This window comes from Lepidochelys kempii, chromosome 3 (genome assembly GCF_965140285.1).
Source record: "Lepidochelys kempii isolate rLepKem1 chromosome 3, rLepKem1.hap1, whole genome shotgun sequence".
Taxonomy (NCBI): domain Eukaryota; kingdom Metazoa; phylum Chordata; order Testudines; family Cheloniidae; genus Lepidochelys; species Lepidochelys kempii.
In genome coordinates this window covers 159,887,484-159,912,748 of record NC_136382.1, presented here as the reverse complement: position 1 = coordinate 159,912,748, position 25,265 = coordinate 159,887,484, and the positions used below count along the sequence as shown (strand labels likewise).

At 43.0% G+C, this 25,265-nt stretch overlaps 1 protein-coding gene across 1 annotated transcript in view; it reads left to right on the top strand.

Annotated features, from left to right (window-relative positions):
* DNAH14 (dynein axonemal heavy chain 14) overlaps window positions 1–25,265 on the top strand; it is a 454,606-nt gene that overhangs the window by 119,869 nt on the left and 309,472 nt on the right. Inside the window, 4 exon segments of the mRNA XM_078851974.1 lie at window positions 1,641–1,812; window positions 12,443–12,547; window positions 12,650–12,768; window positions 19,979–20,053. Of these exon segments, the coding sequence (XP_078708100.1) occupies window positions 1,641–1,812; window positions 12,443–12,547; window positions 12,650–12,768; window positions 19,979–20,053 (471 nt within the window).

Below are 25,265 nucleotides of genomic sequence, written 5' to 3'. Positions count from 1 at the left end.
AGAGTGTTCACACTTGGTTTTGCACCAGTTTAACTCAGATTTTAAAACTCCATTTTATAGACGAGGCTTAAGAGGCTAGATTACATGACCATTTCAGTAAAAGGCAATAGTGCAATCTATTTTTAATTACAGTAGCCTTTATCTTGTTTTTGTATGATTTTTTTTAATTCTTTGCTTGCTTCCAAGTATGGGGATGAGTGAAGCAATCACATGAAGAGGAAAAACTAGGTTACTTCCTGTTTACTAGAGTTTTCTGAATATTTTTTTCGCCCCAGATCCACATTCATCCTTCTCTCCATAGTATCTTATCTTGGTCAGAAATTCAGGGGATATGTTGGATGTGTATCTTATTATAGAGGTTTTGGCAGTGATTAGTGCACATTGAGGTACTCAGATAAGTAACTCCTCACTTAACGTTGTAGTTATGTTCCTGAAAAATGCTACTTTAAGTGAAACGATGTTAAGTGAATCCAATTTCCCCATAAGAATTAATGTAAATGGAGGAGTTAGGTTCCAGGGAAATTTTTTTGCCAGACAAAAGACATATATATATATATACACATGCACACATATACACAGTATACATTTTAAACAAACAATTTAATACTGTACACAGTAATGATGATTGTGAAGCTTGGTTCAGGTGTAGGAGTCAGAGGGTGGGATATTTCCCTGGGAATGTCTTACTGCTAAATGTTGAACTAGCACTCCGCTGAGCCCTCAAGGGTTAACACGTTGTTAATGTAGCCTCACACTGTACAAGGCAGCACGAATGGAGGGAGGGGATGGCAGCATGTCAGAGAGAGACAGAGACATACACCCTGTGTGTGGGAGAGAGATGCACATTGCCCCTTTAGGTACGGTGACCCCACTTTAAGTACACTGCCCTTTTAAGTAGATCAGCAAGTTGAGACAGCAGCTGCTGCCAGCAAGCTCCCTCTGCCCTGAGCCCTGTAGTGTCCCCCCCTCGATGCAGATGGGGTAAATAAGTGGGGGGCAGGAGCAGGGGGAAGGGGGACACCCTGACATTAGCACCCTTCTTCTCCCTTTTCCCCCCCACACAACGAGCAGGGGGCTCCTGGGAGCAGCTTCAGGGCAGAGGGCAGGAGCAGCACATGGCAGGGGGGAGGGACAGCTGAACTGCCCAACAATTGATAGAGTTCTGGGTGGCTTCCCCACAGGGAACTTAGGGGAGTGGTGAACTGATGGGGGGCTGCTGGTCCACCCTGGTTCAAAGCCCCCTCCCCTCCGCCCAGCTAGCTCCAATGGGCTGCTCTTTCTGCAAGCAGTGGACAAAGCAGGTGGTTGCCAAACAACTTTAAACGAACATTGCACAACTTTAAACGAGCATGTTCTCTAATTGATCAGCAATATAACAACGTTAACTGGGACGACTTTAAGTGAGGAGTTACTGTCCTATGGTAAGAGACATAAGTGCCTAAATAGATAGATTGACCGACTAACCTGTGATGAGGCATGCTACCCTGACTCTGTGTACCTCAACATGCGATTCCAAAATGTGGGTTTGTGAAAGCAGTATAAAGGATGTAGGGAAAATAAATGGACAACATTCAGAATTAGGTATATTTGAATGCTGCATTCTATAAATTGATCTCTAATATGATCTGTGATTTAAATAGGCAGCTTCCAGCAGAAGCAAGTATTTTCTCTCAGGTCAATAACAAATGGAAAGAGATAATGGAGTGTACAGACGATGACCCAAATGCTCTTAGGGCAACCACAACTGCAGGAGTCCTTGAGATGCTGCAGACCAGCAATGCACATCTTGAAAAAATACAGAAGTCTCTTGAGGTAAAACCACACCAAAATTCCCACTGTCAGCCATGTTCCCTATCCACTAAACCATGCTGCGAATTAGTGCTTTTTCATTAGTAAAACTTTGTGATATACTAAACAAATAGTATAGGAATCTGTAATTAATTGTGGGTGTGAGTGAGATATTTGGAAATGACAACCTAAACATACCATGTTCAAAGAACAAACATTTTGAACATATCTTTGGACATGACTCTCTGCAGATACATTTTTAACCCTTCAAAATAAAAGTCTAATGAAGTCATAAATCACTTATGAGAGTTAACTAAGCTTCAGTTTATATCTATACAGTAGTAAAAGGCAAAATCCCTTTAAAAGACTCACTAATAAAGAAGTAAATCCAAATCTTACTGTACGCTGAAGTGCTAGATAATGAGGTTCTAATATTTCACAGATGAGTGGTGCCAACTTCATATGTAAGACTGGGCTGTATTTTACAATTACAGTAAGAGTTTAACCTCTGTTTTTTGTATGAAAAAGTTTATCTGCTTAAAATTTTTAGCACATAGATTTTGAGTAAAGTCTGCATTTTCTGAGAATTTTCAAACAAATCTGTATATTTGTTTCTGAGTTCTAATCTCTTAAAATTGGCATTAAAAAGTGGACATTTTAAGTCTCATTTTCTGGGCTTCTGTAGCTTAAAAACTAAGTACAGTAGGAACTCAGAAACTGATACATAATTAGTGTTTGGGCAGTCTCTCTAGAGTTGCATAATTATTTTGTTGTTAAAGAAAAAAATTAGTGTTACTTGTCGTAACAGAAACCTTTTGTGCAACTGTTAGCTGGCAGAGAAAATGTCCTATGTTGGCTTCTCCCATTGTCTGGCATGTTATGCAGAAGCCCTTTTGAATGGCTCAGGAAAGGAATACAACCCTGGCTCTTGTCCCCAGGTCTACTATCCCTACTGTGGCAGAACAGAAATTGTAGTTTATTGTTTATGTTGTTTGATGGTTGTTCTAGTAGTGAGGTGTGTAACTCTTCTTGGAAGGGTGAGGGTGTGTAATTTTAGGTGCCCTAACTTTGCATTTCCTCACTTATGTGGTCTTGTGTTAAGGTTGGTGTGTACATAAAATTCCTAACTGTATTTGTGCATCAATGATGAGGCAAATCTGTGCCTTTGGAGTAAAACTTATACAGGTCTGCTCCTTGAGAAACGGTTGGGTTTGACTGCATGATGGGAAGGCTGGGAGAGGGCAAAGGACAGAAGATCCATCTCAGCACGGATCTCTAGCATGTTGCAGGGACAAATAAGGTAGTCTTCAGCCCGGCACTCAGCCAGGCTAGTTGGCTTGGGTGCTGGCATGAGGCTATGGCCTGATTTGCATGATAGCTACATGTTTTATGTTGGCTCTGTGAATAGGATGAATGATGTAAAGCCATGACATTTTGCCAAGAATGACAGCCATCAAGATTATATAACACCTGAAGGAGGTGGACTTGCAGTTTATAGGAAATAATTTGCAATACAGTAGTAAGTTATGATCCAAGTGCATATGTTTTTTTATTTACATGCAGTTTTTTTTACTAAATGACTAATAATAGAATCATAGGGTTAGAAGGGACCACAAAGGTCATCTAGTCTAGCTCCCTGCCAAGATGCAGGATTTGTTGTGTCTAAGCCATCCAAGACCGATGGTTATCCAGTCTCCTTTTAAAAACCTCCAGTGAAAAAGCTTTTACAACCTCCTGAGGCAGTCTGTTCCATTATCCTGCTGTGCTTACAGCTAGGAAGTTTTTCCTGAGATTTAATCTAAATCTACTATGCTGTAGTTTGAACCCATTGCCTCTTGTTCTGCCTCTGTGGCAAAAGAGAACAACGTTTCTTCATCTTTTTTATGGCAGCCTTTCAAGTATCAGAAGACAACTATCATATCCCCCCTTAATCTCCTCTTTTCCAAACTAAGCATACCCAGTTCATTCAGCCTTTGCTCAAATGGCTTGCATTCCATTTCTTTAATCATCTTTCTTGCTCGCCTCTGAATCCTTTCCAGTTTCTCTACAGCCTTTCTATACATTTGTGACCAAAATTGGACACAGTGCACCAGCTGAGGCTGAACCAGCACCGAGTTAGAGCAGTACTATCACCTCCCTTGCTATGCCGCCATCAAGGTTCCTCCCCCACTCTGAACTCTAGGGTACAGATGTGGGGACCTGCATGAAAACCTCCTAAGCTTACTTTTACCAGCTTAGGTTAAAACTTCCCCAAGGTACAAATTAATTTTATCCTTTGTCCTTGGAATATCCACTGCCACCACCAAACTCTAACTGGGTTTACTGGGAAGCGTAGTTTGGACACGTCTTTCCCCCCAAAATCCTCCCAACCCTTGCCCCCCACTTCCTGGGAAAGGTTTGGTAAAAATCCTCACCAATTTGCATAGGTGACCACAGACCCAAACCCTTGGATCTGAGAACAATGGAAAAGCATTCAGTTTTCTTACAAGAAGACTTTTAATAGAAGTAAAGAAATCACCTCTGTAAAATCAGGATGGTAGGTACCTTACAGGGTAATTAGATTCAAAACATAGAGAATCCCTCTAGGCAAAACCTTAAGTTACAAAAAAGACACACAGACCGAAATAGTCATTCTATTCAGCACAGTTCTTTTCTCAGCCATTTATAGAAATCATAATCTAACGCATACCTAGCTAGATTACTTACTAAAAGTTCTAAGACTCCATTCCTGTTCTATCCCTGGCAAAAGCAGTGTACCGACAGACACAGACCCTTTGTTTCTCTGCCTCCTCCCAGCTTTTGAAAGTATCTTGTCTCCTCATTGGTCATTTTGGTCAGGTGCCAGTGAGGTTACCTTTAGCTTCTTACCCCTTTACAGGTGAGAGGATTTTTCCTCTGGCCAGGAGGGATTTTAAAGGGGTTTACCCTTCCCTTTATATTTATGACAGCCACTTTTAATGCAACTTAAAATTGTATTTGTTTTGGCTGACTTATGTTGAGGTTGTGATCTACCTAGGGTGACCAGACAGCAAATGTGAAAAATTGGGACGGGGGTGAGGGGTAATAGGAGTCTATATAAGAAAAAGACCCAAAAATCGTGAAGGTCCCTATAAAATCGAGACATCTGGTCACCCTAGATCTACCACAACTCCTAGTTCTTCAAGTAGTTTCCCTTTGAGTGCTACACTTTAGGTGGCAGTGCATCCCAGTGCTGTCAATCGGAGATTTATGGTAGCTGTGTTTGCTCATGCAAAGTAGTGCGTGGTGGTGCTGTTGGTGCCGTGTGTAGCATGCGCATGACATGAGCCCTCCAGTTCCTTCTCAACTGTCCTTGGCTGAAGACAGAGTGAAGGGGCAGTGTTAGCGCTTTTCCCTAAAACAGTTAAGAAAGAGCTTTTAGATAAATATTTAGATAAGTTGTTATAGAGATAGTTAGAGTTAGTGTCAGTGTTCGAAAAAAAAATTTCTTGTTAGCTTGTTAGAGAACCCCCCCTTAAGGGATTGTTACTAGTTAAAATGCTGGGGTCTCCAGGCTTCAAATGATGCAGCTCCTGCCACAAGGCCATGCCTGTTTTAGATAGACACTCTTTATGTGTACACTCCCTGGGTGAGGGGCATATTCCCCAGAAATGTCCCCTCTGCTGCAACCTCAAAGCCAGAGCCCGACGTGACAGGGATTTCCAGCTTAAAATGATCTTGATGGAGAAGTCCCTCCAGCCTGAGGTGGACAAGCAAACAGCCTTTCCAGGCACTCCTCAAGATGGAAGAGGAGACCACAGAGAGGTTCGTGAAAACAGAGGTATTCTCCTGTCATGTCTCTACCCGTAATGCCATCTTACTCTACGGTGAGCACCTATGACAGTTGAGGACCTCCAGCACTGCCAAGGTCAGAACAAAACAAACGGAGCCGAGGCACCAAGAAAAACATGCCTCCTCCATGGCACCGAGCTCACCAGTAAAGGACTCGGCACTGAGTGTCTCAGCCACCATGCCTCCATCCCCAGCACCAACAACTCAGTCAGCACTGGTAGACACCACTAAATCGGCACCGGCCAAACAACACCACCAGTCGGCACTGACTCCATCAACGAAAGGGAAAGCACCCACGGCATCGACTACTCAGAAATCAGGACCGACACAGTCTCTGCTGCACCAGAGAGACTTAGAAATCTCATCGGCACCACATTCACCAATACTCAGTGCCAAGGGCTCCCCCACAGGCTCCAGAGGAGATCACAGCCCAGAAGACATGGCACAGTTCTCCAATGATGATGAGAAGGAGATGCAGGGACAATACCTCCTATCTCCATGTCACTCCTCACCTAAGGCCCACCAACCAGTGTGGAACCACATGGGTCCAAGACACTAGATGAACAAACCAGGGTGAGGACCCCCATGGATGTACCCTCCTATGGCTTTCCCAATGCAATGGGAGCTCATATAGGGTTCAATGTTCTAGATCATCCGTAGCACATAGACGTAAGCTGCGCTCTAACCCAGCATCTCCCACACCACAATCCCTGGAGACACAGGAAGGGGGAGAGAGGACTCAGAGACGGGCACAGACCATGACACATCTCCTGTACACAATTCATCTTCCTCTCCAGATGAGGTGATGATTGCCCCCACCACCAACCTTGGCGGGTGACTTTAAACAGCTTCAAGAGCTGTTCAAGAGAGTCATGCAAAGCCAAGACATCCTGCTGGAGGAGGTAAAGATAAACCACCACAAGCTGGTACAAATACTGCAACCTGCATCTACCTCTAAGATTGCCTTTTCCATCAATGAGACCATCTTGGATCCTGTGGAGATAGTCTGGCAGACACCTGCTTCTATTCCACCCACCTGCAAAAGCACAGATAGAAAATATTACGATACCATCCAAGGGGGAGACTTTCTATTTGTGCACCCACTTCCCAACGCCCAAGTTGTCGAGGCAGTAAATCACCCTAACATACAGCCACAATTCAAGGTTACACCCCATGACAAAAAACACAAAAGACTCTACTTGTTCGGATGCAAAGTATATTCTTCCAGCACCTTTCAGTTTTGAGTGCCCAATTATTCAGCACTACTGGCAAAATACGACTATGACAACTATGGGAAACTTGCCCAGTTCACATCTGAGCTCCCAGATAAAAAACAGACACAATTCTAGGCCGTTGTCATCGAGGGCCATCTCATATCTACAACAGCCCATCAGGCAGCATTGTACAGAACAGACACTGCAGCCAGAATGATGGCCACAGCTGTAGCAATGTTTCAAGCTTCATGGCTTCAGGTCTCGGGGATACCAAAAGAACTCCAGACAAAATTAGAGGACTTACCTTTCGACCGGCAACAACTCTTCTCTTAGAAGACCGATGAGGTGCTTCATTCAATAAAGGAGACACTGGCCACGCTCCGCACTTTGGGGATTTACACCCCCTCTGCAAAGAGAGGGAGATACCAACCATATCAGAGACTTAGAGACTCCTTAAACAGGCAACAACAACAGCGACCATACGATAACCAATGCCAGCGTCAATTATCACAACACCGGCAAACACCTCAATCTCAGGTGCCAACTTCTCGGTCAGCACCTCCAAAACTGCAATTTTGAAAAGTTGGTCAAGGGTTTGAACAACCTCCCTCATGAAACAGCACTCACACCTGACCCATCCCCAATTTTTGGCCATCAACTCCGGCCCTTTTACCACATCTGGACCACCATAACATCATACCAATGGGTGTTAGAAGTTATCAAGTCGGGATACACTATCCCCTTAACCTCCTGCCCATCTACCCTACCCTCTTCCCTGTCCCTCTTCAGGAACACTTCTCACAAGTACTGACTAGAATAAGAAGTTGATCATCTTCTACAACTAGTTGCCATGGAACAAGCACCACTACAATTCAGAGGGAAGGGACTCCAATTACTCTCTGACCCAGAAGAAGAGCGGGGGATGGAGACCCATCACAGATCTCCGGAAGCTCAACAAGTTTGTCGGATCGCAAAAGTTCAAGATGGTCACACTGGGTATGATACTCCCAGAGCTGCAACAGGGTGACTGTTTTCAGCCATCGACCTTCAAGATGTTTATTTCTATATCACCATTCATCCTGCTCACAGGAAATGTCTACGATTCACGATAGGATGAGAACACTGCCAATACAGAGTACTACCATTCAGCCTATCCACAGCACCAAGAGTTTTCTCCAAAACTCTAGCGGTGGTAGCGACACAACTACAGAAACAGGGAATAATGATTTCCCCTGACCTGGGCGATTGCCTTACCAAAGGCCCAACTCTACAAGACACAATGGATGCAGTCCAGTCCACTATCACACTATTCTGGGAGCTACAAATAAACAGAAATCAACCATAGACCCAGTCCAAGAACTAGACTGTATCGGGGCACACTTTGATGCCATAGGAGTCAAGGCATCATTCATTACCCCTTACCTGATTCACAGACCTCACAAACCTCATCTCAGGGGTACAAGTCAGTCCTCAAGTTTGGGCTCGCACAGTCCTACAATTACCAGGACACATGGTGGCCATGATGTTTGTGGTACGACATGCAAGACTACATATGTGATGCCTACAAGGTTGGCTAAGCATGGTATGCATACGAAGCAAACACAGCCTACACAAACGGCTCACAGTTCCATCAAATGTCCTGAATTCATTACTACGGTGGACAAGACCACAAAATGTCTGTATGGGTATCCCTTTCCAACAGGAACCCCTGACAACAGCGATCACCACAGATGCCTCACTGATAGGCTAGGGTGCTCACATGTGTCAACACACGATACAGGGCAAAAGGTCTCTGGGAAAAACTGAACTGCACATCAGTTTGCTAGAGTTACAAGCAGTCCACAGTGCCTGCAGACATTTCCTACCTCATCTACGGAACAAATCCATTGAAATTATGACTGACAGTATCGCCTGTATGTTCTACATCAACAGGCAAGGAGGAGCTCACATTCTCTATGCACAGAAGCCATGAGACTTCGGAATTGATGCATACAACACAATGTAAACATCTCAGCGTCTCAGCGTGTTACCTGCCAGGCTGTCAGAATGTGACAGCAGACGCGCTCAGCAGGAACTTCTCTCAGGAGCATGAATGGGAGATGAATGGAGAGGTCCTGGGTTCAGTCTTCAAACAGTGGGGCACTCCCACCATTGATCTGTTCACATCCCTAACGAATCATAAATGCATGATGTTCTACTTGAGAGCGGGACTGGGACTACAGTCTTCAGAGGGCGCCTTCCTCATCAAATGGGAGGCACAACTCACGTATGCATTTCCACCGATACCAATGATATCACACGCAATACACAAGATACGAGTAGACAGGGCCAAAGTTATCCTTATAGTCCTGACATGGTCCAAACAGGCATTTTTATCCTTACCTGTTACGCATGGTGATATGTGCCCGCGAGCTCTCCCTCGCCGGCCGGATCGGCTGTCTCAGCACAACAGTTGTACTCTCCACCCGAACCTGGAGATACTCCACTTACAGGCATGGCTCCTGAATGGTTCCACCATGACAAAATAACCTGCTCGGAACAAGTTAAACATGTGTTATTAAATAGCAGGAAACGGACTACAAGAAATACCTACCTTCAAAAATGGAAGAGGTTCTCTGCCTGGTGTCAAGGAAGACACTTGATGAGCGATTCAGCACCACTACCATTAATCTTAGAATACCTATTGGAGCTGAAAAGCACTGGCTTAACGATAAGCTCAATCAAAGTCCATCATGTAACCATTTCAGCATTCCACCAAGAGATCAATGGAACTTTGACGTTTTCACACCCAACTACGAAACGCTTCCTGAAGGGTCTCATAAACGTTTACCCAGACATGCAACGACCTACACCAACATGGGACCTCAGCTTTGTACTGAAATGCCTCAATAGACCACCATTCGAACCATTAGCCACCTAGTCATTACTCCACTTATCAATGAAAGTAGCCGTCCTGGTCACCATTACCTCAGCAAGAAGGGTGACCAAATAGGTGCTCATGGCAGATCCTCCATACACAACATTCTTCAAGGACAAGGTCACGTTATGTCCACACCCTAAATTCTTACAGAAAGTAACCTCAGCATTTCACATGAACCAATCTATTCACCCACTGACATTCTACCCTAAGCCTCATGGTACTCCAACAGAAGCTGCCCTACATACTCTAGACATTAGAAGGGCACTAGTGTTCTACCTTGAAAGAACCAATCCTTTCAGGAAATCCCCTAGAATTTTCATCTCTACTACCAAGTGCTCAAATGGAGATGCTGTATCCACTCAGAGATTATCCAAATGGATTTCCACATGCATTCAAATGTGCTACCATATCCAGAATACAGAACCACTGGAGCACGTTAGAGTACATTCTACTAGGTCCATTCAACCTTAGTAGCATCCCCAATAACGTTCCAATACTAGAGACTGTAAGGCAGCCACTTGGGCCTCCGTTCACACATTTGCAAAGCACTATGCGGTCACATAGGACTCCTGGGCTGATGTCATAGTGGGCCTCACAGTACTTACCTCAATGACTCGAACGAACCTGAAGTCCCCCGAGCCCTCAGGGGGCACTGCTCTACAGTCACATAAAGTGGAGCACCCACAGGGACACGAAGAAGAAGGAAATGTTACTCACCTTGTGCAGTAACTGGAGTTCTTCGAGATGTTGTATCTTCGAGACGGGGACACACATTTTGAAGAACTCCAGTGACTGCACAAGGTGAATAAGCTTTCCTTCATTCTCAGCAGTGCCGCCACCAAGCCAGTTTTCCCCCATTCTGTATCTGTGCATTTGGTTTTACTTCCATAAGTGTGGCACATTACATTTGTCTTTGTTGAATTTCATTTTGTTGTCTCTAGCCCAGTTCTCCCATTTATCAAGATATCTCTGAATTTTAGCTTTATCCTCCAAAGTATTGGCACCCTCCACTCTGCTTTGTGTCATCTGAAAACTTGATCAGTATGTTTTCTATAGCTACAGCCAGGTCATTAATAAAGATGTTAAACAACACTGGACCCAGAACAGATCCTTGTGGAACCCCACTTGAGACCTCCCTCCAATATGACATTTTTTCTTTAATACTTACTCTTTGCAGTAGTGTAACCAACTATGTATCCACTTAATGGTAGTTTTGCCAAGCCCGCATTTCTCCAGCTTACTTATCAGAATGTCATGTGGGATTGTGTCAAAAGCCTTGCTGAAGTCCAGGTATATTATGACCACCACATTCCCTCTATCCACCAAGTCAGTTACCTTGTCAAAGAAGGAAATCAAGCTGGTTTGACATGATTTGTTCTTGGTAAATCCACACTGGCTGCTAGTGATTACCCCATCATCTTCCAGGTATTCACAAATTGAATGTTTTATACATTGCTCTAGTAGCTTCTGAAGTAGTGAAGTCAGGCTGGCAGGTCTACAGTTTCCCGGTTCTTCCTTCTTCCCCTTTTTAAATATGGGCACGTCTTCCGGGACTTCTCCTGTCATTCATGACTTTGTAAATATGTTGCCAATGGCTCTGAGATTTCTTCAGCTAATTCCTTCAGTACCCTTGGGTGAATAATAACCAGCCCCACTGATTAGAATTCATTCACTTTGGTCAGAAGATCTCTGATGTGTTCTTTACTTATCCCATTCTGCATCCCTTCCCCTATACTGACTACAGTGACTTTGCTAGTCATCTGTTCACATGTTATTTTTGAGAGAAAACAAGCAAAGTAGGCACTGAGCTGCTTTGCCTTCCTATCATACTAGTCATCATTATATAAATCCTTGTCAAACAGTTAGTGTAATTTAACATTTGATTATTGATAGGATTTACCTACAGCATTTTGACTGCAGTAATTTCCTCTAAAAGAGGCTGCCAGCAAAGCAACTCTGTTGCATGCAACTAATATAGGATGTGGCAGTAAGTGGCTCATTGAGGTGAGCAGTTAGGCATGTATTGCACTGACATTGCATTGTTTGCATCAGCTCCCTTTTGAGCAGTCAGTAGTCTAGAATATATTTGTAGTGGTGGACTGAAGATGTGTTTTTATATATATGTGTGTTATACATATATATTTAGAGAGAGAGGAATGTTATCCTGTGGAGTTTTAAAATTGTCTTTGTGCTCTGAGCGCTTCAACCAGAGTAAGCCTGATAAAATTATTATTTTATAAATATGCATAGTGGACTACAAAATAAGTAAGATCACACATCACTGCCACAAAGAGTTTCTAGTTGAACACAGACAAAAGCAAACCACAGGACAAGAATTCAGTCACAGGAAGAAGTGGGGACAGTATTGGATTGATTATATTTATGCAAAAAGTGGATTTTCAGGAGAGGTTTGAAGGTGAGGAAAGTGAGGAAGGGTACTTAGCTGACTTGAAAGGAGGCTGGTCCAACTATAGTGGATAGTATAAAGGGCAGAAAACCAAACACAGGAAGGGAAAAGGTAATGAATAAAGAGAGAGGAGTAGGAACAATGTAAAGTGTGGAGGAAAAGGATGAAGTTAAGAGGGGTGTATGTATCTGGAATTCAGGGCCGTGAAAGTGAGGATGAGGATTTTGGGATAGTATTTCTGTATTATAATTTCAATGTATCTTTAAAATTATTTTCTTATTTTTTAATTTTTTTTTGGAACAGGACTATCTTGAGATTAAACGAATGATTTTCCCAAGGTTTTACTTTCTCAGCAATGGTGAACTTCTTGACATTTTAGCTAAAAGCAAAAATCCTGAGGCTGTGCAGGTAACATTTCAGTACTGCATGCTAGGAATATTCTTCTTGTTACACATAATCTCAGACTGTTCATATTTTATTCTGTTATTTTCTTTTATGTCTGTACCATAGCCTCATCTTGTGAAATGTTTTGCGAATATCAGGAAGTTATATATACACGGACATGACCAGAACTCTCCAGTGGTAGTGATGATCAGTTCTGCTGAAGAAGAGACTCTCTTAGTGCCAAAGTATGGTATACATATATTGCATGATAATTAACACAATGGAAATTTAAGAAATTTCTGCTGATTTTCCGACAGCTCTTTACAATAAAGTACTGTAACTTTGTATGGATTCCTTGGTGTACAGATAGTGTTGGTGTGAGGTCTCTGAAACATGTGACAGGTTGCTTCAAAGCTTCATTACGCCTCATCAGAAACATGCAGATACCATCTAATGATGGATCAGTTTTGAATATTTTGAATGGCTTCAAATATTGTGATGTGAAGCTCTTCTCACACTAGATTGTAACACCTTAAGGACCCATTTCAGCCCTGGAGTCAGCACATACAATTTCCACTGATTACAGTGGGAACTTCACATACTCAGAGCTGAATTTGAGTGTGGAGACCACTATAAATACTAGTGGCACCTTAGAGACTAACAAATTTATTTGAGCATAAGATTTCGTGAGCTACAGCTCACTTCATTGGATGCATTCAGTGGAAAATACAGTGGGGAGATTTATATACGTAGAGAACATGAAACTATGGGTGTTACCATATACACTGTAACGAGAGTGATCACTTAAGGTGAGTGATCACTTAAGTGATCACAGCAGGAGAGCGGGGGGGGGACCTTTTATAGTGATAATCAAGGTGGGCCATTTCCAGCAGTTGACCTGGACACCATGATTATCATTACAAAAGGTTTTCTCCCCCCTGCTCTCCTGCTGGTAATAGCTCAGCTTAAGTGATCACTCTTGTTACAGTGTGTATGGTAACACCCATTGTTTCATGTTTTCTATGTATATAAATCTCCCCACTGTATTTTCCATTGAATGCATCCGATGAAGTGAGCTGTAGCTCACGAAAGCTTATGCTCAAATAAATTTGTTAGTCTCTAAGGTGCAACTAGTACTCCTTTTCTTTTTGCGAATACAGACTAACATGGCTGCCACTCTGAAACCTACTATAAATACTAACTCCAGAGAATACATTGTCTCAGCATTTCTGTTTGTAACATGCACAGTGCTTTATAAATCTAGAAACTGGTCAGATTTGTCGCATAACAACTGGTAAACATTTTGCATTAGAACAAATGCATTCTGCAGCCCAGTGTTTCTCACATTTCTAAGACATATGGGATGTTCTTCGTCAAGTGATTGCACACATCCATTACACTGTAGGTTGTTGTGAGCTCCAGTGCACAGTTGTCAAAGAATTTTTCCCTTAGCGATAACCGTTGAGGCAGCATGCACACCAGCAAGCTCACAGGCATAAGAAAAAAGGCACCTGACCTCCCTCAGTTCCTTCTTACCGTTTGTAATGGTTTTTGGAGTTCCCTTTCCTTGCATCTGCAAGTCTTTAGTCAAATAATGTAAATAGTGCTCATTGTAGTTCTGTGTAGTTAGTGTATTTAATACAAATTATTGTTGTTTGTGTGGATCCAGCACCCAGTCTGGGTACTGGCTCTGGTACTGGAGATATGCCGTGTTCCCTGGGTTTCAAGTGCTGCTGCCCTTGAGGTAAGGCAGTGCCTAACAGTGACCCTCACCCCAGCTGCCTTAAGTGCTTCGGGGAGGCTCACATGAATAACAAATGTAGTATTTGTAAGGGATTAAAGCCCATTCCAAAAAAGACAGGGCAGCCAGATTGAAAAATTTGCTGCTGAAATTGGTTTTATGTCCTCCATCTGAACTATCTACCTTGGTTTGGATACCGAGCACCTCTGCTTTAGTCAGTAGTGCACATTCTACATTACTGGTACCGACAGGCAGATTGCTGTTGCTAGTAACAAAGAAGAGTCACTGTAAATTGTACTTGGTACAAGGATGATTGAAGGAAGTGAAGAGGTCTAAAGACTCAGGAGGGTGCTCAAAGAGGATGCACTCCCCAGAGCACATCTCTAAGCAGGGGAGTTTATTGACACCAGGGCCCAGTACAGGGCTGTTCTGACCAGCTCCTGAAGCACAATCATTGGGATCACCTCATGCCCCGGTACTGTCTACTTCAGAGGCATTTGAGGCATTTAAATCTCTCAGTGCCACCATTACTGGCAGTTCAGGAGTCTCACCTGGCACTGGTGCCCAAGCTACCAGTAAGCGGTTTCACCACCACACTGGGCAGGTCCAGCTGAATTAGCCATCAAGGTGCTGATTAAGACAATGCTGCCTAAGGGGAAGGCACAGATCTCCCTGAGTCTCCTTTCTTCGGAGTCTGAATCTTTCTCACTGGTACTGTTCAGTACAGCCCCACCATGGTAGCAGCAAGAGGCTTCTTCTTCATCAGACTCTGAAGTGGAATCCTATCTGTCCCAGCATAGCTAATCCCACCATCAAGCATATACTATCTGTCCACCCTGGTTTCATCCTCAGTATCAACCCAAGGGGCTTACTGAAAGGACCCTGGGGCCTTACCAGTAGCCATTTTAGAACTTGTGGGGGTTTTCCCCCTAATTAAGAGCTTCCCCACATCTACCTCAGCCGGCTCCATCTCGTGGCTGTCAGGAGCAAGCAAGAGAAGAGGGCTTGGCCAGCATGAGCTGTGCTACAACACTGAACTGCAAACAGGAGGGGGAATAGCTCATACAGTCTCAGAATTGTGGGAGACATTGCTAGCGGAAAGGAAGTTATGTGGTAATAAATTTCCCATTCTTTGGTAAATGTGTAGTTAAGACACAACTACTGTGAAAGGCATGATAGCTTATTCAAAATTTTAAAGCTAAATAATCTACAAACTAAGGCCCCAACTCTGCAAACATTCATATGTGCGCTGAAATCAGTGGGTTAAAATATTTTTTTCCATAAATGTAAAGTATCTTTGACTGTGAGAAGTTTTTTAAAGAATCTAATTTATATTTTATCTGAATCTCTCCAGCATTACTTACAACAGATCATTTTTTCTATTAGGTGCCTATAAAATAGGGATAATAATCCCACTTTTGTTAAAAATTTTGAAATCTATAGATGAAAAGAAAGCACTACATACTGTAAGTGCTAAATATTATATTTTAATTTTTGAAGGCTTTCTTAGTTATTTCTCTAATTGTACTTACCCAAAATAGAGATGCACACTAATTCTCTCTTGCACTTGTGTTATTCTCTAGAACAGTTTCGCTTATGTTTTACATGATTAGCATGCCATTTATGGAGCTATAAAGTATAAATATGGTATTAATCATTTATGAAATGCATACATTGCTATCTCAGTTTTTGAATCTTAAATAAAAAAGTGATAATGAAGCCAGATAACAAAATTGGACAAATTATTAAGAATGTTAATGTCAGAGCAGGGGCTTAAAAAAAGAACAGTGTACTGATTAACAATATAAAAAGGTGCACAGTATGGAAGGGAGCAGCAAATTGCATTACACAACCTGAAAATTGGAATATGGCTGTTAGGGATTTTCAAACAATATGTTAGAGCTATGTTGGAACATTAAAAACAACAGATATTAAGCTTATTAAATCTACTGATTGGTCACAAAATAAATAAATTATAACTTGGATAGATACACATGTAACAAAGAGAGGTCAGATCCTTAGTGAAGATTTGGCCCAAGATGTTTAGGGAGTGACTACTGCTATGGGGAAATAGACTATGAGTGAAGGAGAAGATCTGCCATATAAATGTCAATAATTGGTAACTTATCTTTCATTGGAATGTGTTTCATTGGATTCAGAAATGTACATAAAACCTAAAGGTTTTATTTCCCAAGTGATTGTTCACATGGATTGCACTCTTGGTGCACATATACCCCATGCATGCAAGATTGGATTGTTTTGGTCAGCAGTATCTGTTGGAGAGGGACATTTTTGAACAATGTACCATACATTGTTTCTTCTCTAAGTAGACTCAAAAAGCTAGAGAAGCTCTCCTGAAATTGTTCCTCCTTGAGTGCGGTATGCAATCCTCTTCAGACACCAAAGGAAAGATGCAGCTAGACCTCAGTCCTACAATCAGTCTTGCTCCACAAGTGGCCTGTGAGCTGAGATTCTACCCTGTGTTCTCAGGATCCATTGACCAAGAGACCCCGTCCTCCTCCATTATGGCTTTGATGACCTCTTATGGGTGGGAAAGAGCACCAGTCCAGAATTGAGATGAGACATAGATCATCCTCTCCAGTGTGTATTGAGTCAAGGCACAAGACTTGTAGTTTACAGCTCAGTGGCGGAAGGGCATCTAATAGCCTGAGAAGAGTCCAGAGAGCACCAGAAGTAGCCATTAAATCAGAGTACCATGTATCTTCCAGTACCGATCCTTCAGCACTTGACATCTCATTACCCAACGTTCAGTAGAATGTGTTTCTGTACAGGAGGAAGAAAGTGGTGAGTAATAAAATCTTCCAGGGGAAGAACAAACTTGTGTCTAGTGTCATGACTGTGAACTCATCCTCTACTTACAAGACAGTAAATCCCTGGATTTATTCATTCAACTTCATTCAACAGTTTAAAGGTGTTCCACGAGAGTTTGATCAAGCTCATGGCAGACACTCCAAATATATCTCTGTAAGTGGTTCAGAACAAACTTCACAAAGTCCTGGACACTTTGCACCCTTCCATGCCTGGCAGGCTCAGCAGCTCCCTAAATGAGGAACTGTTGTAACCTGTGAAAGATCTGTGGCACACCCCAGAGTCCTTTCTGATCACATCCAAGTGAGCTGACAAGAGGTACCAAGTGCCTGCTACAGGATGTGAGTACTTTTATTCCAACCCAGTACCACAGTTGCTTGTGGTAGCTGCTATCCAAGATAGGTTGAAGCAGTAGGGGCCTCCCAAATCTATACTGAGGGAGAGAAACCCAAAGATATTGGACTTATTCTCACACACAGTGTTTTCATCTGCCAGCCTCCAGATGTGTGGCTCAATGTCAAGTTCTTCTGTCCAAATAAAAATTATTTGAATTGGGACAAACTGCCACAAAAACACCCAACAGGAACTAAAGACCCATCATGTCTGAAGAAGAGCTGATAACCTACATTTTCTTACAGGCTACACACACTGTGTCCGACCCAGTGATGCATGCTATGGCTACATCAGTGGCCATGATGGGAGGACCTTCCTGGCTCCAATCTTTAGGGATTCACAGAGAGGTCCAAACATCAAAGAAGGACCTTCTCTTTAACTTTAAGGGTGAGGATCTCCATTTCTTAAAGGACTGTAGGGCATCTCTGTGTTCTCATGCCTTCTATGTGTTCTCATGGCTTTCTCTTTCCCAAGTAGAAAACAAGACCACAGACTTCCTTCATGCAGTGTTCCTCCTCTTCTTCTTCTTAGCCTCAAAGGACCTTGGAGCCATCAAGAAAGAAGAAGTTCCACTGACAATCCTCTGCCTCTTCCTCTACTGCTGCACATTCTGCGGTTTCCCCCAGCTAGCAGGTTTGATACCAGTATTGAGAGTCTGATGGATCCTCCAGAGGATCTTCTTCCTTTTACTCTGTTTTATCCATCACCAATTTCACAAAGCCTGAACTTGGATCATGTTATACCAGTGGACCCAGAAAAATTTAAATAAGGGGTATTCTATCCAATTCCACTTCCTTCCTCATGCTTCCCCCTACCCTCCCCATCTCAAGAAATAGACTCTTTCTACAAATTGGAGCGATGTAAGAAGTGCCCTTACAGTTCAGAGGTATTGGGTTTTATTCCCATTATTTTCTTATCCCAGAGAAGAAAGGAGGGAGATTGGTGTTCCATTCAGGATTTTGAAGTTACAATAAATTAATCTGTCATTTCAACTTCAGGATGATGATTCTGGCCTCCTTAATTTCCTCATTAGATCCTCAAGATTGGTTTGTGATGCTCAACCTGCAAGACTTCTACTTTCACATATCCATTCATCTGTCCCACAGGAAATACTTCAGATTCTTAGTAGGAATATCTCACTACAGTACAGGGTCCTGCCCTTTCATCTTTCCATGGCATGGAGGGTGTTCACTAAGGGCTTGGCTATCATGACAAGTTATCTAAGGAGACAAAGGATCCAGATCAGCTCATGCCCTATGTGATGCAGTTAGCCAGACTTCACCTACACTGCATGCAAGAGTGTTTGAAATCAGTGTATATATGAGGAAGACATCCAATGGGCATAGAGGTCATGTCCTGGAAGTTCTCTCCTAATTAAACTGGTGGGGAAAAGTATGCAGTGGGGTACCCTTCTTTGCACCTCTGCCTTTCAAGTCTCTGGTGCCAGACCCCTCCATTCAGCGATGGGGAGCTCAGCTAGATCACCTTTAAATCCAGGTCCTGTGTTCCCCTCTGGAAGCTTGTCTCCACATAATTATCCTAGCTCTCAGAGCCATTCACTTGGCATGCCAGGCATTCCTGCTGCTACTCTAGGGATGCATAATCCAAATGCTGACATATTATACCACAGCTATGCATTATATCAACAGACAAGGGGAAGCAAGAGGCCATTCAGCAATGGAGCTGGCGCTTTCTGAGTCAAATCACACCAGCAGCTCTGCACCTTCCAGGCCTTCAGAACACTTTGACCAGGACAAGCTGGCTAATGATGGACAGACATGTGAGATGGGTTTAAAATTGTTTGCTGCAACATTATTAATTAAACATTGGGGAGGGACACTATATTGCCCGCCCTAGCTCTCTCATACCAAACATTTAATTGGTTCCAGTGCAGGTTACAAAGCTTCTAGCACAAGCCAAACAACAACTGTTTTGGAAGAAGTGTCAGAAAAGTCAAAACATACCGTAAATTCATGGTTTATAACACTTTGCTTTTCAATAAATGTTGCATTGACCAACTTATAGGGTGATGTGGTCCCACTGGATACCACCTGCCAAAATAATCCAGTCTTGGTGCAGGGTGCATGCGCACCAAGAGTGGAATAGATATGAACAAGTCACAAAGAACTAGAGTTACTTTAAGGTAAGTAACCATTCTTTTCTGGATGAGATCCTTCATGCATTATACAAGGGGTCTAAGCCCACAATCCCCATGGAGACTAAATTTCCATTGATTTCTTTGGGAGTTATGCACATGAATGAGCTGCAGAATCAGGGCCTGAGGAGTCTATAACTCCTGGAGAAAGACAGTGATTCCAAAGGAGAGCTTCATCCAGTGTGTGAGAAAACATTTCCTCAAGTGTGTAGAATTGAGAAATAAGAGGTGCAGTAGAACTCCTTATCCCTACAATTGAAATAAAGTTCTAAGAATATGAAATTAAAATGTTCGGTTGTTTTCAGTAAGTACTGACATTTCAAATTCTACATTACAGGATTATTCGTGTTAGAGGCCCTGTTGAGCAGTGGCTAGGAAATGTAGAGAGCAGCATGTTTGATATGGTAAAAAAGTAAGTATATTTTTCCCATTGAATAAAAAATTCTCTATTACAGTCATTTGTGTTATATATTTATTTGTATTTGTGGTAACATCCAGAGGTTTCAATCATGATTGGGATTCCATTGACCTAGGTGCTGTATAAACACACAGTAGGAGATAGTCTCTGCCCCCAAAGAGTTTACACTTGAACAAGAGACTTACAATTATATTTAAAAAAAACCAAGCAAGTGCATACCATAAACACTCTTATCTAGAGCTAAATGAAAGCTGACAATGTACAGAATTTCAGGCTTATGTTTGGTAGCATTGGCATGTATCATTTGAGATAACCAGACTAGTCTTTTCAAGACAGCAGAATATGATTTCACTGCTCTTGGAGCATATTTTATGTGCAATTCCAGTTGAAGATGGGGGATGGTTCTCAATAGTCTAATCACGTATTAAACAGCAAACAAAATTGTACTAACACTTCTTAAAAAAACAATTGTGCAGATGGTTTAGGTGTGTAATTTTCAATCCCAACAAACCTCATTTCTTTCCACTTCATGTACACTTGAAGCATTATTCTATCTTGTTTTGATTCTGAATTATCCTCTTCTCCTTATATAAGCTTTATTCTCAGGAGCAATCGGTAGCATGCCCCTCCCCAAACATCTGTCTCTGGACAGACGTCGCACCCCTTTGACCTCAGCCCAGGTCTCCCTTAAGAGGCGGAAGACTTTAGAGAATTCAGGGAAAGCTCCAAAGAAGAGGAACGTGATCTCCCATCATAAGGAGACAGCTTCCAAAAGGCTCCGATCTTCCACTAAATTTCCAGCGTTGGAGGCCTCAACCTCTCAACTTGGTATTATGGAAGCAATGAACTCTTCCTCCAGTACCAGCAGAGCCAGAAGATCCTGGAGTGTTTCAGAGAAATATGGCTCCAACAGGTCCATGTACCATGAAAAACAGGATGCCTAGGACATACACTTCTGTAGAATGGCACTGTATACCTCTGACTTACCATCGATGCCTTCTCCCTCTGACAAAATTGAAGCACCAGACACCTGAAGCCCCAGCACCTGCCTGCTCCAGATCAACAGTACTATCCAGCTCAACTGCTGCATTGGTACTGATCCACTCCATACCACAGGAATACCACTACTCCAGGGACTTATCAGATTTAGATGAGCTGGAGTCCCCACTGTTTATAGGTGCCAAACAACTCTTGGTACCAAGATCCCAGTCTCTGGGTTACCATTGCTTGCCAGTATTGCAAGATTCTCTGCCTTTTTTACTGGGGCCCCCGGCTTTGGAGGATATTGAGAAGGATGATGGATATATTCAGTCAGTCTCCTATTATTGATGCATAGTGGGACAGAATGCCATACTTTGACAGCCATACTTTGACAGGTCCACAACAGGAACAGTAGAATCACTTCTGGGTACCCCCCTCTCTTCCGTATGGCCTCCCCCTCCCCCCAGGGGCCATACTAGGATCCTTGGCAGCATATCGGCAGCAATTTGCCAAATTCCAGCTCCATTACCCAAAAGGCTAGGGTTATACAGTCTCCCCATCAAACCCCCTTCATGAGAAGATCTCTGAAGAACAGGAGAATACAGTGGATAAGGAGGCTGTGACGGGTTCCCCCTAGGTGCCACCCGGAACTGGGGTACCACTGAGCCCCTTGCCCCACCAGCCTGGGCTCTCTCACACTGTACTGGTGTGACAAGCTACAAAACCCTCCAGCCTGCACTATCACCAGCATACATACAGGTAGGGACACATCCAGCTGCAGTTACAGGCAGCTCTCTGACCAGCCCCTGCATGGGAAAGCTACTCCCAGCTCCTCAGGCACGCACCCCCTCTGGAGTAAAACCCCAGAATTATACCATCTTGTGCTGAACAGAGAACTGTACAGCATAAGCTCATAAAATTCACCCCCCCTTCAATCTGACCCTGAGTTATGATTCCCCAGCTGTACAGATACATAATCAATATTCATAACTTCAGATACAAAAATACATTCATACAAATAGGATAACCATATTTGGCAAATCATAACTTTTTCAATGACCTCTTATATGATTTATCTTGCATGAAATACATCATAACTATGTCATAATCATATTATCATAATATCACTATGAAGAGTATGGGGTGCAGTGTCACAGAGGCCACCCCTCAAACTCCTATTTCATCCTCATTTCCAGACAAGGCAGTCATGCCTCCACCACCATTGATGACTAACAATTTTTGCCAGTTCCAGGATCTTGTGGAGAGGTTGGTTGACAGCCTTCAGATATCTTTTGCAGAAGCTAAAGACTCACAACACAAGCCACTGGACCTTCTGTCGTTGGCAACATCCACCTGGGTTGCACTACCCGGGAAGCATCCCTAAATGCAGCGAAGACTGTGTGGCTAACTTCTGCCACCCCATCTCACCAACTTGCAAACCGGCAGATAAGAAATATCATGTTCCTCCCAGGGACTCAGAATTTTTGTTCTCCCTCAACCCCTACAGACTTAATTTTCTTGTGGTGGATACTGTAAGTGAGAGGGGTAAACAGCTACCAGGTCTGTCTCATATGATAAGAACCAGAAGAAGTTAGACCTTTTTAGACAAAAGGATTACTCATTCATATTCCTCCCATTTTGGATCGTAAACTGTCAGGCGATCATGGGCAAGTATGACTTCATGAATTACAACACTTTCAGATCATCTTTGTGAAGGGTCAATTATTAGCCAGAACATCTCTCCAAGCCTCCTTAGATACTGAAGATGACCATGCCAAATCCCTCTCCACAGCGGTTGTTATGGACAGGGTGTCATATCTCTAGCGTTTGAGGTTCATGAGAGAGTTTCAGAATACTTTTGAGGATCTCCAGTTTGATGGTCGAAAGTTCTTATCTGGAACTACAGATAAGTCCCTAGATACACTGAAGAAATCCAGGGTCATGTTGAGATCTCTGTTATATACACCCCTATGAACAAAAGAAGATTTAGCTGGTCTCAAACTGCCCGCACCTTTCCCAGTTCTCTTGATTTTACAGAACCACTGAACCTGCTAGAAAGAGACAAAGATTCCAGAGGAAGAGAGCTCATCACCCTCCTTCAGCAAGTACCCACTTGTCCCTGAAACAACCATTAGGATGAGTTGATCGAGGGTTCAATTCCTCCTTCACGTCTAGCTTGCAAGCTACAAACTTTTGCCCATCTTCCCAATTTTGGTGACCACCTTTCCCATTTCCAACAGGCTTGGTGGCATATTGCAACAGACAAGTCAGTCATGGAGGTTATAACATTAGGCTACACTATCCCTTCCCTCCCTACCTCCTGCAGCCCTTCTCCATCCCTCTACAGGGACCCCTCTCATGAGACTATACTGGTTTGAGAAATGCATTCTCTCCTTCAGTTAGGAGCAATAGAAATGATCCCATTTTCTCACAAGGTGAAAGGGTTTAACTCAAAGTATTTTCTCATGCCAAAGGACAGAGGGTGGTGACTGAGCTTAGATCTGAGACGGCTGAACAAATTTGTAAAGTCACAGAAGTCAGGATGGTGATGCTGGGAGCTATAATTCCTTCCTCGATCTACAGGATGCCTATTTCTCTACATATTTCCATTTCCACACACTGGAAATACCTGCATTTTACTGTGAGCTGGGAGCCTTTTCAATATTGAATACTTCCCTTCGCTCTCTCTTCAGCTCCAAAGGAATTCTCAAAAGTTCTGGAGGTAGTAGCTGCTTATCTCTGCTGAGAGGCAATTTTAGTTTTCTTGTATCTTGACAACTGGCTGCTCAAGGGCCAATCTTGGAAAGCTGTACTGACTTCCATCCAGACAGCCCTTTCTCTCTTCCAGGAATTGGGTCTCCAGCTAAACATAAAAAAAATCCATGTTAATCCCTGTATGGAGAATATAGTTAATGGGGCTGCACTTGAATTATTGTGCAGCCAGGGCCTTTCTTACCATAGACAGATTCATAACTTTGGCAAATCTGATCAGGATAATTCAATGCAGCTCCCAAACTACAATGAGGAGCTGTTTACAGCTTCTGGGTTGCGTGGCAGCTTGCGCTTTGACAGAGTATGAAAGACTATGCCTGTCATGCTGCAGATCCTTCAGAAGGATCAATTCCTTGATCAGAGACAACTTGGACAAATAGGTCATGGTTCCCTCCAGGTGAAGAACTCTTTAGACTGGTGGAAAAATCAACTCCGTGTCTGTGCAGGCATCCCTTTCATCCACCCAATTCCAACAGTAACTGTGACAATGGACACATCACTGTTAGGGTGAGAAGCACATTTCAGTACCCTCACAACTCAGGGCAGATGGTCACCTCAGGAAAACTGTCTCCATATCAATCTGTTGGAACTCAGGGCAACCTGAAATGACTGCCTTCAATTTTTACCCGTCATCAAGGGCAGATCAGTCAGGATCATGACAGACAATGTAGCTTGCATGTTCTATGTCATGTCAAGAAACAAGGAGGAGCAAGATTCCCCTCCCTGTGTACCAAAGCTATAAAGCTATGGAACTGGTGTTATAGCTCATCAGATTCAGATCTCAGCCTTTTACCTTTCTGGAGTCCCTGTCACAGCCAATATGTTCAGCAGGCACTTCTCCTAAGACTACAGAATGGAAGTTGGACTCTCAAAGTCTTTATGGGCTAATTCCAAAGGTGGGGACTTCCACAAGTTGACCTATTCGCCACATTCAGCAATGAGAAGTGCCCTCAATCTGCTCAAGAGGAGCTCTAGGTTGCCAGTCTTTGGGGGATGCTTTTCTCTTTCCCTGGACAAAGGGACTTTTCTTTGCATACCCTCCAATGACACTAATATTAAGAGTGAGGAACAAGATCAGACAGGACACAGCAAGGATTATCTTTATAGTACTGAACTGGACAAAAAAGGCTTGGTATCCTTATCTGCTTCATCTGCATGTCCAACCAATGTTCAAGCTTCTGATCATCCTTCATCTTCTCTCCCAGGATGCCACTTGTGTGCTTCACCCCAACCTCCATCTCCATGGCTGCTAGATGGCTCATTGGATTGGAATCCACCTGCTCGACAGGTATAACTAAACAGTAGAAGAGAGTCATCTCAGATTACTTAACTTCAGAAATGGAAAAGGTTCAATATCTGGTGTCACTGTCAGCATCTTGTGACTGAATCCTCTTCAGCCATCTTGGATTACCTTCTGGACTTAAAGAAGAGGAGGTTACTCACCCTGAGCAGT